The following is a 14,132-nucleotide window of genomic DNA, read 5'->3' on the forward strand; positions in this document are numbered from 1 at the left end:
AGGAATCTCACAGAAACCAGTGTTTGTATTTATCGTTCAGGCAATATCTGCTTGTTTAATGGTAAAATTACTGTGGATTTACTTTTTTTAATCCTGCGTCTTTCCATCTTCTTCTAACAATTGTTTCACTTTCCCTCTATCCCTTCCCTTTCTGTCTAATCTGCAGAATCACTCTCTTCTACCAATTGTTTGAAAAGTAGGCGGAGAATTTAGAAAAGGAATCTGTCATACGTGGAAAACTTATAAATCCTTCCCCTTTTAACTTAAACCTCTGCAGACACCTGAACTGAGAGACAGTGAGACAGAGAACCCGAGTGTCTGCACTGGAGAATGCAAGGGACAAGAGACACTTCTATTAAACAGTTAGACACCCAGAAGGCAACAGGTAGAGGGCTCGTGCATTGAACACGCACTCTGTGCCATGATATCTGTCCTTACACCTACATATCAACTGGCATTGGAGTAAAACACCACTGAAATATCTCTACTATTTATAAAAAAATGGGAGTTAAACTCGGGGATAACAAGGCGGAGAGATCTTTGTCTGACTGTCGAAAAGGATTCTTCAATAACATTAAGGTACGAGCATGCTTTATTATGTAACTCTTTACGTGACAAAATTCACTTTCAGCGTGAGAACAAAACGTTGTTACACCAAAATGCCACCCTAAACAAAAACGATACTAAATATTACTTGAACCAGAGTAACTTTTTTTTTTAACACCCCTAACAGAGGTGAAATTGAAATTCACGTAAGAACAGTGTCGTACGCAAAAAATTGTAGCATTATTAAAGTGTACGAACACTGCTGAACTGTGTATGTCATTGCAGTGCTGGGTACAGAACCTTGCACTGTAACAATGTATATTATAAGCACAGAATCTGAAAGAGCGATGCAATAGAGATCTAAATATCCTCAATTGTCTAAATACTGTGTTCTAAATATTTAGCTTTAGCTTTATACATCCCAATAGCATAGGTTTTTTTCAGGAAACTAAGAATCGCAGGGAAGTTTAGGCCAAATTAGTCAAATTTCAATGGTTCTGCAAAACAGCAATTTTTTTTTTGTTTTTTTCTTAAAACTGTGTGTTTTCTACCTTAGTGAACACACTTCAGTTCCAGGAAACCAATAGTTTCTTTTAACAGGAACCCAAACACGGCGTCATGTGTATATAGAATTAACTTGGAGACCCTTTCCTCAATTAGACAATCAGCTCAGTGACCATTCTTAATTTTTCATATATTATTAACCATATAATAACTTCTAACAAGGAATATGAGATTGTGCCGCTTTAAAAATGGTAATATTAAAATATTGACTTTTAAAAAACAAATATCATTGTAACGATGATTTGCTTGCTGTTTAAGAATCACTGTTTATAATAATGCATGTTATTGCAGTGTAATATACAGTGCAGTAACTGCCTCCAAGATGTTTATAGTTACTCAACTTAACTTTGAATTTGACCAAATACATCTGACTGACAGAACGGAGATGTAATTAGCTTATTTGAAGAAAAAAAAAAATGTTACTTCGTCATTCTAAGCCTTCCCTGACTGTATCTACTCATTGATCTTTACAAACAAAGTGAATGTATAGTCAGTTCCTTAGAGGGACACTCTAGTCACCCAGACGATTTCATGTCAATGAAGTGGTCTGGGTGCAGTGTTCCTATCCTTTTAACCCCGCAATGTAAAACATTGCACAGTTTAGAAACTATGTTTACATTGCAGCGTTAATTCCCATACTGACAGCCACTAGAGGTGTTTCTGCTGCAATGACGCGTGACATGGAAGCCTCCACAGAAAATAATTGAGTCAATGCTTTCCTATTGGGAAGCCTGAATGCACTTGCAGCGCTCAACCGCGCAAGTCCATTAGGTCCTCAATGGTCCTCTTGCGAAGAGCATTGAATTGTACCATGTCATAAGAGGCAATTTCTCCTCCATTACCTTGTGGGAGGCAGAGTGGTCAGAAGCTCTGGAAAAAAGTAAATAAAACTTTTTCGTTGTTTTAATTGTTAGGGTGCACTTGACTTCAACATGAGATATGTCGTACTATCTTTCCAAGCCCCTAAATAGCTTTCAATGTGTACACAAGGAATGTACAGGCCGTTCCAGTTTCTAGACTAACCTTACCTGCCCGAGGGATACATTGTTTTACAACACAGGTCACAAAAGTTTATTATTACAATGCGGAAAATGATGCATTGTAACACAGTACAATTTAGTACATTACACATTGCAGTTTATTTAATCACTTTTAATCATCCAGCATCCAACACAGAAAGGCCATTTGTTTGTTAGTGACTGTCACTCACTAAGCCCTGAACACATACTAGTACAAGCGTTGTAATTGGGCTGAGTTCAACATAACTGGTTCCACACCTCTGTATTTACAATTAGCCAGCCTTGTGACATCAGATCTAGTTAATTACAGTTCAATACGCCTGCCGTTCTATGTTTATCTTTCTAATCTTGTTGTACATGGCAGGTGAAACTACAATGACATTAATTGTTGAATTGCTATTTAAAAGTTTCAGCTTCAGTTGCAAGAAATGGACTTTATGTCTGATGTCACTAACCGGAGTTAACCCTCGGAATGTGTCACTTGTCACTGCAATAATAATAAGTACTGTGACACTGTCCTTTTTTTAGCCAAAAAAACAAATAGTGTGCCAAGTCATATTATTAGCCAATAAAACGTTTTACTTAATTTGTAAAAATGTAATGAAATCTCTTCTGAGACGCATTTATTTAGCATACCTTCCAACTCTCCCTGTTTTGGAGGGACAGTCCCTATTTTGGGTCCTAGTTTCTCTGTACCTCTTTTCTAGGAGCTCCATACAGTTGCTGTGCCTGAGTGTATAACACTCACAGAAATGTGTATTTAAACTACAATGTTAAGAAATCAGTCTTTGTAGATAAGACACATTGTTTTTATTCTAAATTACATTTTAGTTGCGTAGATTATTTTTAGTAAATCACCTAATTTTATCAGCACAACCCCGCCCCTGACCACACTCACACCTATAAATTAAAGGTCTTCCTCTTTGTCCATTTAAAATATTGGGAGATATGATTGTGTTTCTATTTATTTAGCAAATGGCTACTTTTTCCAAACCTGAAGTCTCCCTAGATTGCACAGGAAATTAACATTTCGATTTTTATTTTTACTCCATTTTTTTTTATAGTTTTTATTTTAAATCATAACATATAAAACATATGAAAACTATCATTTGGGAAGGACATTTCCCATAATGCTCAGCTAGCCTTTGATAATTCAAAAACATCCCCAAGTATGTCAGCTCTAATTCACTCAAATTCTGAATTGTAACAAACATTTTGGCAAAAAATAGCTGATCTGGAAAAATGATCCAACTCTGTTTGAGTTACAGTTTGCCTTATTTAACCTGAATTCTTCAACTCTATTTCCTACTATTCTGAGTTTATAAGTTAAACCAACCTGTAAATAATATAAGCAGTTCTGTTATATTGACAACCTTTAAAAATAAATGCAAATAAACTTAAAAAAAAATAAAAACCCTCATGCAGTGCTGTGGCAAAATAAAAAAATGTGTAATATACTGAGAAATATACAGGAAAAAACAAACGCTTAGAGAATGAATCCAGGACTGGTTGCTAAAGTAAAGTGCAGAAAATACAGATTTTATATGAACTGCGAAGGGGACTATTATTGTAACTATTTATTGTAGTTACGGTGCTAGCAGTTATAAAATCTTAGATCCTATATTGAGTTTTGGCAGTGTCCATGCATTCAGTCATTGTTAAAAAATATTGTAGTGTGCAGGCTGCCAGCCACTGAGGCAAGGCTATTCCATTAACACGTACTCTCTCATTGAAGAGTACATTTCAGATGTAATTGTTTACTATCCCACTTTCCATTTTGAGCAATTATTTCCTGTGCTAGCAGGTTTAGTGGATGGCACATGTACAGAACTTGCCATTTATGGAATATGCAACATATCGTTGTATAAGCAATACATTCTGCTGCTCTCCCTTTAGCAGACATTCTGCATCAGCGTGTTGGGTTGTTTTATTTAAAAACTGACCCCAGTAAGTTTTTTTTAAAGGATATTTCGCCCATATAATAACCTAATTTCAAAGACGTTGTTATAGGGGCTGGCTGGCGTATCTGGGCACCTTCTTACCTTAGAGGGTTAAATCATTTTTAAGATATTTTTTACCTCCAGCAGTTGATTGCCCAGAAGCGTATACGTACTGCCATATATTGAAAATGCATTGAAATGTTGCATTAAACACCTCTTAGGAACATCTTTAAACATGAACATCTCATTCGGGCATATAGGTGCTGATCTTTTTCTATAAACTCCTGCCCACAGAGGTTTATGGGATAAGATGTTTATCCCCCGCCATATCACATAGGATGACTGGACATGGATTGTAAATTGATAGCAGTTATACTGTGGCTATCCTGTGTTTTACTATGGGCAGAGAGCGTCAGAGATACAGATTGTGCATGCAGGGAGGAGAGAGAACCTACCCTGTATGTGCTGTGTGCGCCAACTGCATGCACACTATGAAAGTGGAAGTAAGTGTTCTAGGTGCCTGATTGATTACCTAAGTACAGGCCAGATATGATAAGTGTGGGTGGTGCCAGCAAGATCTCCACCTAATATATTACATGTGATAGTTAGTGCTCTGGTGCATTAAACTCAACTTTTCCAAAAGAAAGGAACCAAACTTATTAAAACATGTGGGCCATATCCTAGTAAGTATGTAGTCAGAAGTAAGTATACAGTGAGATTTCATTTGTACATTTGCTTGGTTGGGCTACAACAGAACCAATCAGTGGAATGGTTTAACCCCTTAAGGACCAAACTTCTGGAATAAAAGGGAATCATGACGTGTCAGACATGTCATGTGTCCTTAAGGGGTTAAGGGATCCTATAAGTTCTATTACCCTTACAAGAAGCTCCACTGTCCATTGTCTAACAGTATTCAGCCTAGGGTTTTTTTTTTATAGGTGATGAACAGACCAGGGGCTTCAGCCAAATGGAACCTTTTATAGCCCCTTCCACCTTATATTTGTTTGCTATTTAAAACTCTGCCTCTTGTACAATACATGATTACATAATTACATCATTTGTAATTTCATAGCTGAGAGAATCAGTAGAAGTGATTATTGGAAAAACTGCAATCTAAAATTGTATTCATATGTCAGTACCACAAAGTACCAATGAGAGCTAACAATGAGAATGTGTTCTGGGTTCTATGGGTTCTATTCAGGGGTATACTTGAAGCTTGAACATTGCCACCCCCACCCCCGCAAAAACACGCTAGAATTTTGTTTAAACATTTGCAGAAATATTTGCAGTCATAAGCCCCCCACACCGTTCAACTGACATCACCACAATACAAACAAATCAAGACTTCTATTATCTAGCACAGTATTTTCATTCATTTATTTTTATGAATAAAACTACCTCCATACCATATATGTAGAGCATGCCCCTGCAAGCCGTGGTTTTAGAAGAGAGGTCCAGCACTCCCCTTAAAAAAATGGAAGTGCCTGATAGGCAGTTGAGCTTCAGCTCACTGTAAACCTTGTTAATCCTAGGAATGCCAAAATATTTGTAGTTATTTTTTATTTATTTTTTAAATGAATTAGTACATTTTCGCATGAATGTATGCTGAAATGACTTAAAATCAAGATTTAACTTTATCCAGTTTTATCCCTGTAAGAAAGAGTTAGCTACAAACATGTTATTAGGAAGTGGAGACACGGAATAACTAAAAAAGAAAAATATGCAGGGGAAAATATAGATTGGTCGGTAATCAAGAACAAAACTATGCTGTAGAGAGGTCGGCTGAGGACACTATTAGCTAGGGCGATGCTCTTTAATAAACTACAGTAAATACTCGGTCTGGAAAATTAAACATTAAAAACAGAGGGGTTTGCTTCCTAACTCAGAGATTGTAAAATAACATAAAAATGAAAATGGTTGGTCAAAATGGCTAAACTTGGCACCAGGAGCCAAAAGAGAACTGATCGTGAAAGAGGGGCTGAAGGCGATTATATACGAATGGGATGACTGTTCATAATCTCATTTCAAGTATTTTGTGGAACTTTGTGTAAGCGACATGGTGACCATGTAAAAAAACAAGGTGGAAGATGAGTGATGACAAGTGATTGAAGAATACAGAAAGAATACTTCTGATACATGTACAAAAATATTCTTTTTAAAGGGATACAAGAGACACCAAAACAATGCTAGTTTAATGAAACAGTTTTGGTGTATAGATCATGCCCCTGCAGTCTCACTGCTCAATTCTCTGCCATTTAGGAGTTAAACCACTTTTTATGCAGCCCTAGCCACACCTCCCTGTATGTGACCTACATGGCTTCCCTAAACACTTCCTGTAACGCGAGCTTCAATTTTAAAACCTCCTTTATTGCACATTCTGTTTAGGAATTTGAATTTTAAGAGGGTTTCATCATCTGTTTAAATGAGTAATCCATTTTTTGTTTTAATGAATAATACATTTATATACCTCCCAACACCCTAATTTCTTAACATATTAGTATAGATTACATACCCATTACTGTTGTATTACTGAGGAGTTATATAATACACTGGAAAAGATTTTGGACTGCAAAACACTGTGGTCAGTAACTGAAAAGGGATATTTGGGAGAATAAATGTACATTATATTACTGTGTATTTGCACATAATTAAAACTCTGTGAATGCAGGGTTGCATTTATTTTAGAGAACAAAGTCATGAAAGTTTCTCTAAAACCAGTTTAGCTTTAAATAAAAATAACCGTAACAATATATATATATATAAGCAGTGGGGAAATTAAGAATACAAACAAATGTTATTGTTTTTCATTAGCATTACAGATGGATTCTGGGGCACAAATTACTGCATAACAAAATATACCTTACCTCGAACTGAAGGACTGCAGCTAGGATCCAGAAGAGGCAGAAATAGTATTTGTTGGCTGGAAAATATGAGAATGATGTAGTGAAACTGTTTCTTATGGTTGGCAGGAATAGCTGCTAGAAAAAATGGGCACTCAAACGTTATTGTGGCATTGCCAAACTGTAAACAGATATGTGTCAGGGTACCCCAGAGAATACATCATCTAGAAATTTAGGTGGAACCGACTGACAGGTTGACGTGAAAAGCAAGGGCTTGTTTTCAGGGTTAAAACATAATGACTCACTGCCTTTAATGAAAAGTAATGCATTCCATATGCTGATAAATTGCAACCAATGGATTTGCCAGGCAGGCACAGAACGCAGAATGTTGTTCTACATTATTTATCTAAGTAACAGCCCAAGTGAAAACATGCTGAAATAACAGGTTATTATAAATAAAAGGAAAACAATACATTTAAACCATCTAAACCGAGGTTAGGCAACCTTTGGCACTCCCGATGTCTTGGACTACATCTCCCATCATGCTATTATAGCCATAATGCTGGCAAAGCTTTAGGGTAGATGTAGTCCATAACTTCTGGAGTGCCGAAGTCCTACCCCTCTTCTAATCAAAAAGGGAGGTAAGTGTTCAGAGTCTACAAGAACAAACTCTGTTTCCAGTGATGTCTCTTAATAGATCTATACCATGATTTATACCAGTGATGCTTACCCTTTTGCACTGTAACCGAGCATCATGGGATATGTAGTCTACAAATGCGACATTACCATAGGTTAGTCATCACTGATCTCTTCTGTTACTATCAATCATAATGTATTAGTTTCAGTGCCATTTCACCTGAAAGGCAATTTTACCTTTATTCCACCTGTACAGTTATAAATCAGTTTCCCTGAGCCTGTGACCCGGCAGGTCCTCTAGATTGTCACCTAATTTGAAGATATAGTGGATAATCTTTTCATGACATCATTAAACAAGGGCTAAAATACAGAGAATGAGACAGCCGCATGTTTCCAGTGTTAATTAACTGTCTCAACTGGCAGTTTAATGAATGACAAAGGCCCTTTACCTGTATCCTTATACGGGCACGCATGCACTTGCCCGAAATAGGGAGTGTTAAATGCCCATGTTGCTATAGCAACACAGTAATGCCAGTGAGTTCATCAGAACACCGTGCCGTTAAAACACTTTTAACAATGGCAATGTTAAGAATGACATTGCATAGTGAGGAGGTTAGGGTTTGGGGTCTATACTATTGGGTGTAGTTAGGGATAGAGGCTTTGGTTTATAGGAGAACCGGGAGTTACTAGTATTGGCCTTTAAGATGCTGTAACTGGTAGCTGTTTCTTTCTAGATATCTATACCTCTATCATGGGGTACATTGCTGTACCCAGTATTATTACCAAGTGCAATAATGATAACTGTTATGACAAACTGCGTTATAATGTCACTTTAGGTTTGTAACATGGCAACATTCAGTCTCAGGTTTATATTCCAGGCGTCTGTAGCTGCAGAATCCTCTAGATTGTACCCTTGTTCCAGCAGGATTCTCATCAACCTATTACTGTCACAATTTGTAACAGCTTGCCTCATTTGTTATTAATGTAATATTATAAAGCATGGCGAAATAAGTATAGATGTTAATAATTATTATTCTCAAGCTCTCCATCCTTCCCCATGATTTGGAGGAAACACACGGAAAGCCAGGAAGCATTTACCTCATATGCAAAATAGATCTAAAAATAAGACAATAGCTGTTTGCAGTCAGGTTAGGGGCCGCTAATAGACAGGTCCGGGGACTAACAGGTCCATGATAACCTAATAATGTCACTGACATTTTAAAGTGAATCACCTATGCCAACACCTGCAGTACTTTCGTGGAGACACCTCTTCTATAGGAAACAAAGTTAATCTTTAGCGATTTTACCAACCCTTTCAATTTGACACTTCTAATGATCAGACAGAATTCCTCCCAGACGATTCATACATGGTGCCTCTGAACTAACTGAAAGAAGGTCAGAATAATACGGTGTCAGTACAGCAATGTTGTGCATTGTGGATTAACGGAATTAAGTAATTGGGTCAAAGTTCCATCGTCAGACATATCTGATTGAAATTTACTGATCTGACAGTCAATAAATAGCACAAACATGTCAGACTGAAACTCGTTCGGATGATTTAATATTTAGTAATGCGGAAAGTTTCCATACCATTCAGAAAACCTGTTGGTAGACTATTAATCCAGGAACCATAGTCCACATCACACGGTATGCTCACTTTCATTCCTCTGGCCCTGGAGGAAATAAAGTTAGAATACTTTTATTTTTATTTTTAGTAAACACGCAGCTTAGATGGAATACCTGAGAAAGATACCCGAGCACTTCTATAGACCTGGTTATTACTAGTTATTATTATCATACATGGGGCGAAATATGTACAAAATGAACCCCTTCAGCCACTTACCTGAATCCTGCGCCGATGTCCTTCGGTGCTGGGTCAGGCTCTGCCTATGCTTTTCTATGGGGAAAATCTGACGTTGGAGGTCTGTAAGGACGTCCAGCTTCAGATAACGGACCAAAAGACACTTTGATTCTGGAAGCGCCCCCACAGACAGCCACAGTGTACAGACTTAGAGCTGCAATGTAAACATGTTTTACATTGCAGCACTGAGTGCAAAAAGGTCACTTTAGCTCATTGACTACTTGACCCTTTTGCATTTAGTGCTGCAATGTACACCCTCACCCTCAAGAGAGATTGCCCATCTAGAAGAGAGACACCTACATGTTCTTATTTCACATTATGATGCCCTCTTTGTCTAGTCAGTCAGAATCATTTTGCTGTATAAATGTATCACCGAGCTCCACAATAATGAAACTCACCACAGTATGCTATACATCCTAAAGTTTCAAATGGGAACGGGGTGTAGCCAGGGCGGGGCTGTTCTTAGAACCTATAATAGATGACTTGCTAATTGACTACTTCAATGAACTAAAGTGGTCTAGGTGCCTACAGTGTCCCTTTAAGTGCAGTACTGTTATTAAATACAATTACCTGCATTTAAACACACTAGCACCGGACACATATATTCTTATGTTAACAGACACAACACAGAAATATACTACTACCTTGACAACATGCAAATGCAGCCCTGAATTCACAGTTTCACTATGTACAAATACACAATAATATAATGTCCATTTATTCACATAAACACTATTTATTCAGTACAGTGAAACACACTCTGATGCTTCCTTGCATTCACACCTGCTGATGCAATACACAAACACACATTCACACTTTATTTGCACACTGTTTATAAACAATCAAGTACTAATGAGGATTAACACATATTCCTCCGCACTACACACACACACAACTGAATACACCCAGGGGTTTATTCAATTAACCAGGAGGCCTGTGAACAATTGAAAAGGGAAATTCTAATTTGTAGCCACATTAGAAAGGCAGGAAACTTGGCCTTTAAGATGCTGTAACTGGTAGCTGTTTCTTTCTAGATATCTATACCTCTATCACGGGGTACATTGCTGTACCCAGTATTATTACCAAGCGCAATAATGATAACTGTTATGACAAACTGCGTTATAATGTCACTTTAGGTTTGTAACATGGCAGCATTCAGTCTCAGGTTTATATTCCAGGCGTCTGTAGCTGCAGAATCCTCTAGATTGTACCCTCGTTTGAGCGGGATTCTCATCAACCTATTACTGTCAACATTTGTAACAGCTTGCCTCATTTGTTATTAATGTAATATTATAAAGCATGGCGAAATAAGTATGGATGTTAATAATTATTATTCTCAAGCTCTCCATCCTTCCCCATGATTTGGAGGAAACACACGGAAAGCCGAGAAGCATTTACTTCATATGCAAAATAGATCTAAAAATAAGACAATAGCTGTTTGCAATAAGGGTAGGGGCTGCTAATAGACAGGTACGGGGACTAACAGGTCCATGATAACCTAATAATGTCAAATGTATAAATAATAAACCCCAACATAATGTATTTAGCATATTTCAACAATATGCAGGAATAGGTATGTTAGTTTTGGCCCGTCATTAACTTTGTGCAATGTCATTTTTGACTTTTCACAGAAAATGAGTTTGGCCCAAGAGTTGAAAGAGGACTGCTGGGCTTTAAAATGCCCGGGCACATTTGTTATCCCAGTCTAACCCTTAGTGACAGAGAGTTGTGCGATCCCCAGTACTAGCCGTACGTGGCATGTGTTGTAATCTGGTCCAAAGCGACTTCATGCAGAATGTAACTTTCATTGTGCAAGAGCCATTCAAATCATGGGAGGAGAGCCACGTCACCGTGTCCAAAGTGAACATTATGTTCAGCCATTAATATATTTTTCTGTTGCTGCTTGTATTATGATAATAATCTTTGACCAAGCAGTAAATCAGGGAGGTGTCTCCGTAGCTCTGATGGACGGATATTCTGCCAATGCTGGTGTGAAAGTATTACTGGAGGGAGATGGAAACCACAAACGTGTTCGAACTCAAACATGTGACTTAATGCTTGTGATGCCAGGAGAGGCCCAGGGTATGGTGATCTGGGCAAAGTAATTATTCATAGTATTGGATGTTTAATGTTAAATTATAAGTATTGCTCAGCTTTTGATACATTATATATGTAAATCTGTCAGTAACTGTCACTCTTTTACAAACTGTCAGGGTGGTTTACCTAACTACACCCTCACCCCTCAAGAGAGATTGCCCATCTAGAAAAGAGACACCTACACGTTCATATTTCACATTATGATGCCCCCTTTGTCTAGTCAGTCAGAATCATTTTGCTGTATAAATGTATCACAGAGCTCCACAGTAATGAAACTCACCACAGTATGCTATACATCCTAAATCATGGGTCCTCAAACTCCGGCCCCCCAGATGTTGCTGAACTACAACTCCCATGATTCTTTAATTGAATTACATAGATAGCCAGAGAATCATGGGAGTTGTAGTTCAGCAACATCTGGGGGGCCGGAGTTTGAGGACCCCTGTACTAAAGTTTCATATGGGAATGGGGTGTAGCCAGGGCGGGGCTGTTCTGAGAACCTATAATAGATGACTTACTAATAACAATTTAAGCAACTACAATGTAATTTAGATCAAGAACAATGTATCTTATTCAAACAGGATGATTTCTGAACACATATATTGCCGTTTAAAGACACGTTACTGTGAGTTTTATGGCTGTGGAGCTCTGGTACACTCTTAGACACACTAAAAATATGGAGTTCCTAGAAAAGTGGGACATTAGGATAGAAAGAAGGGACAGAGGGATTTGGGCCAACAATAGGAACTGTCTCTCTTAAATAGAGACACTCAGGAGTTATGGTATGAGGTGTGTATATCACAGAGCTTCACAGCAATAGAAGCAATAAAACTCATAGTAATATGTGGTGCCTAATCCCGATTTACAGAAATCCTCACAATAAAAATAAAAGCAAAAAACATACTTCCCAGCATTTCAAAATACAAAGAGGGACACTTACATTTTAGGGTATGAAAGGGTGGTTGTTGTTGGCTCTAGAATTTTAGGATACTTTCTATTAAGATATGCAACTAAAATATAATTTAGAACAAGAACAACGTATATTATTTATACAAACTAATTTTCTAAACACATTTAGAGTTTAAAAACACATTACTGTGAGTATTATTCTGTGGAGCTCAGTTCTGCACTCAGACACACCAACCATATGGTGCTTATTGGATAATGGGACATTTGGATAGAAAAGAGGGTTAGGGGATTTTATCCCACTTTACTCAAAAATGCATTGCCAAGATAAATACAGAGATAAAGACTACAAATATGGAGACACGTCAGTCACCTCAATCGTCATGTAGGGAAGGAACCGACCCCAGTATGCATGTTACAGGAGAAGGGATGGAACATCAGGCAAGTATGTCTTTTCTTTTAACCTACATTTTACATTTGCAGGCGATTTCAGATACGGTAAGACCACACACCTTGAATATGCTGCACAATTGTAGGCATCTGTTCTAAATAAAGATATTATGACACTAGAGAAAGTTCAGATTGGGCTACAAAATTAATATGGGGAGTGGAAGATTTAGTTATGAAAAAAGGTTAAAACATTCAAGGGACTACTAAAGTCATCCAGACTATTGCATCTTAATGTAGTCTGCATTCAGTGGTCCTGTCATTTTGTAAACAATGTAAAAAAATGCAGTTCTGTAGATACATTGCAGGATTTAACACTTCTCTAGAGGCAGTAATCTAGACAACCACTAGAGATGCTTCTGCTGCACCGACAAGTAACATTTGGTCAAGTGACATTGAAGCTCACAGGAAAGCATTGAATGTAATACTTTACTCTGAGAAGCATTTGGAAGTGCAATCCGGAGCATTGGATTGACCATGAACTTGAGACCAGGATGACGTCTTGGCACTGGAGTAAGTGAAAAAAAAATTCTCCATATTTTAACTGGAAACAGAGGAAGAGAAGCTAAAACAAGTCTGCAGAAAGGGCACTATAGTGTTAGGAATTCAGGTACCTAACGCAATAGGGTTACTTTAAATCTGTTTAGTTTACATGACGCCTCAGAGGGATATGATAACATTATATAAATATATTCGGGCCAACACAAACCATTGTATGGAAATGTATTTATTAATATTACTATACACAGGACACCCCCTTAATTATTTAGGACTTCAACCTGCTGCCAGTGGGTAGGGCTAGTGAAGACAATTGGTCCATCCCCCAATTTTATTTAGGTCACCTACCCATTCCCAATGGGTGGGGGCCTGCAGGGACAATAGTATTAGTGATGCCCCCCTCACCTGCCACAAGTGGCTGGGGGACAATAGGTCCACTCTTCAATATTATTTCAGGGTCCTACCAGCCAGCAAAAGGGGAAGCTGGGGGGGACAATAGGTCGACACCCCCATAATTATTTAGGACATCCACCTACCATCAATGGGTGGTCTGTGGAAGGGGGACAATATGTTTCCACATGCGTGTCATCCATGGTTGCACGGTGGACTTCCGGTTCCGCCCTACGTGTATGTCCTCGTCATGATTATATCTGCAGTTTCTTTTCCCCCCTTTTATTAATAACTGGAGATGCAGCTGGTTATGAACAGGCCATAGTATCTCGTGGGGTTTTATGTTAGCCAACAAGTCATGGGGCAGAGCGCTAACAATCTCTAAACT

General features: G+C 38.0%; 1 protein-coding gene across 1 annotated transcript in view; it reads left to right on the top strand.

Annotated features, from left to right (window-relative positions):
• Window positions 1–266: 266 nt before the first annotated feature.
• Window positions 267–14,132, top strand: part of SLCO2A1 (solute carrier organic anion transporter family member 2A1) — a 42,818-nt gene continuing 28,952 nt past the window's right edge. Inside the window, exon 1 of the mRNA XM_063442260.1 lies at window positions 267–579. Coding sequence (XP_063298330.1) covers window positions 502–579 — 78 coding nt within the window. The 5' untranslated portion in view covers window positions 267–501. The remainder of the gene's footprint in view (window positions 580–14,132) is intronic.

The sequence above is a fragment of the Pelobates fuscus genome, chromosome 2 (genome assembly GCF_036172605.1).
Source record: "Pelobates fuscus isolate aPelFus1 chromosome 2, aPelFus1.pri, whole genome shotgun sequence".
NCBI lineage: Eukaryota > Metazoa > Chordata > Amphibia > Anura > Pelobatidae > Pelobates > Pelobates fuscus.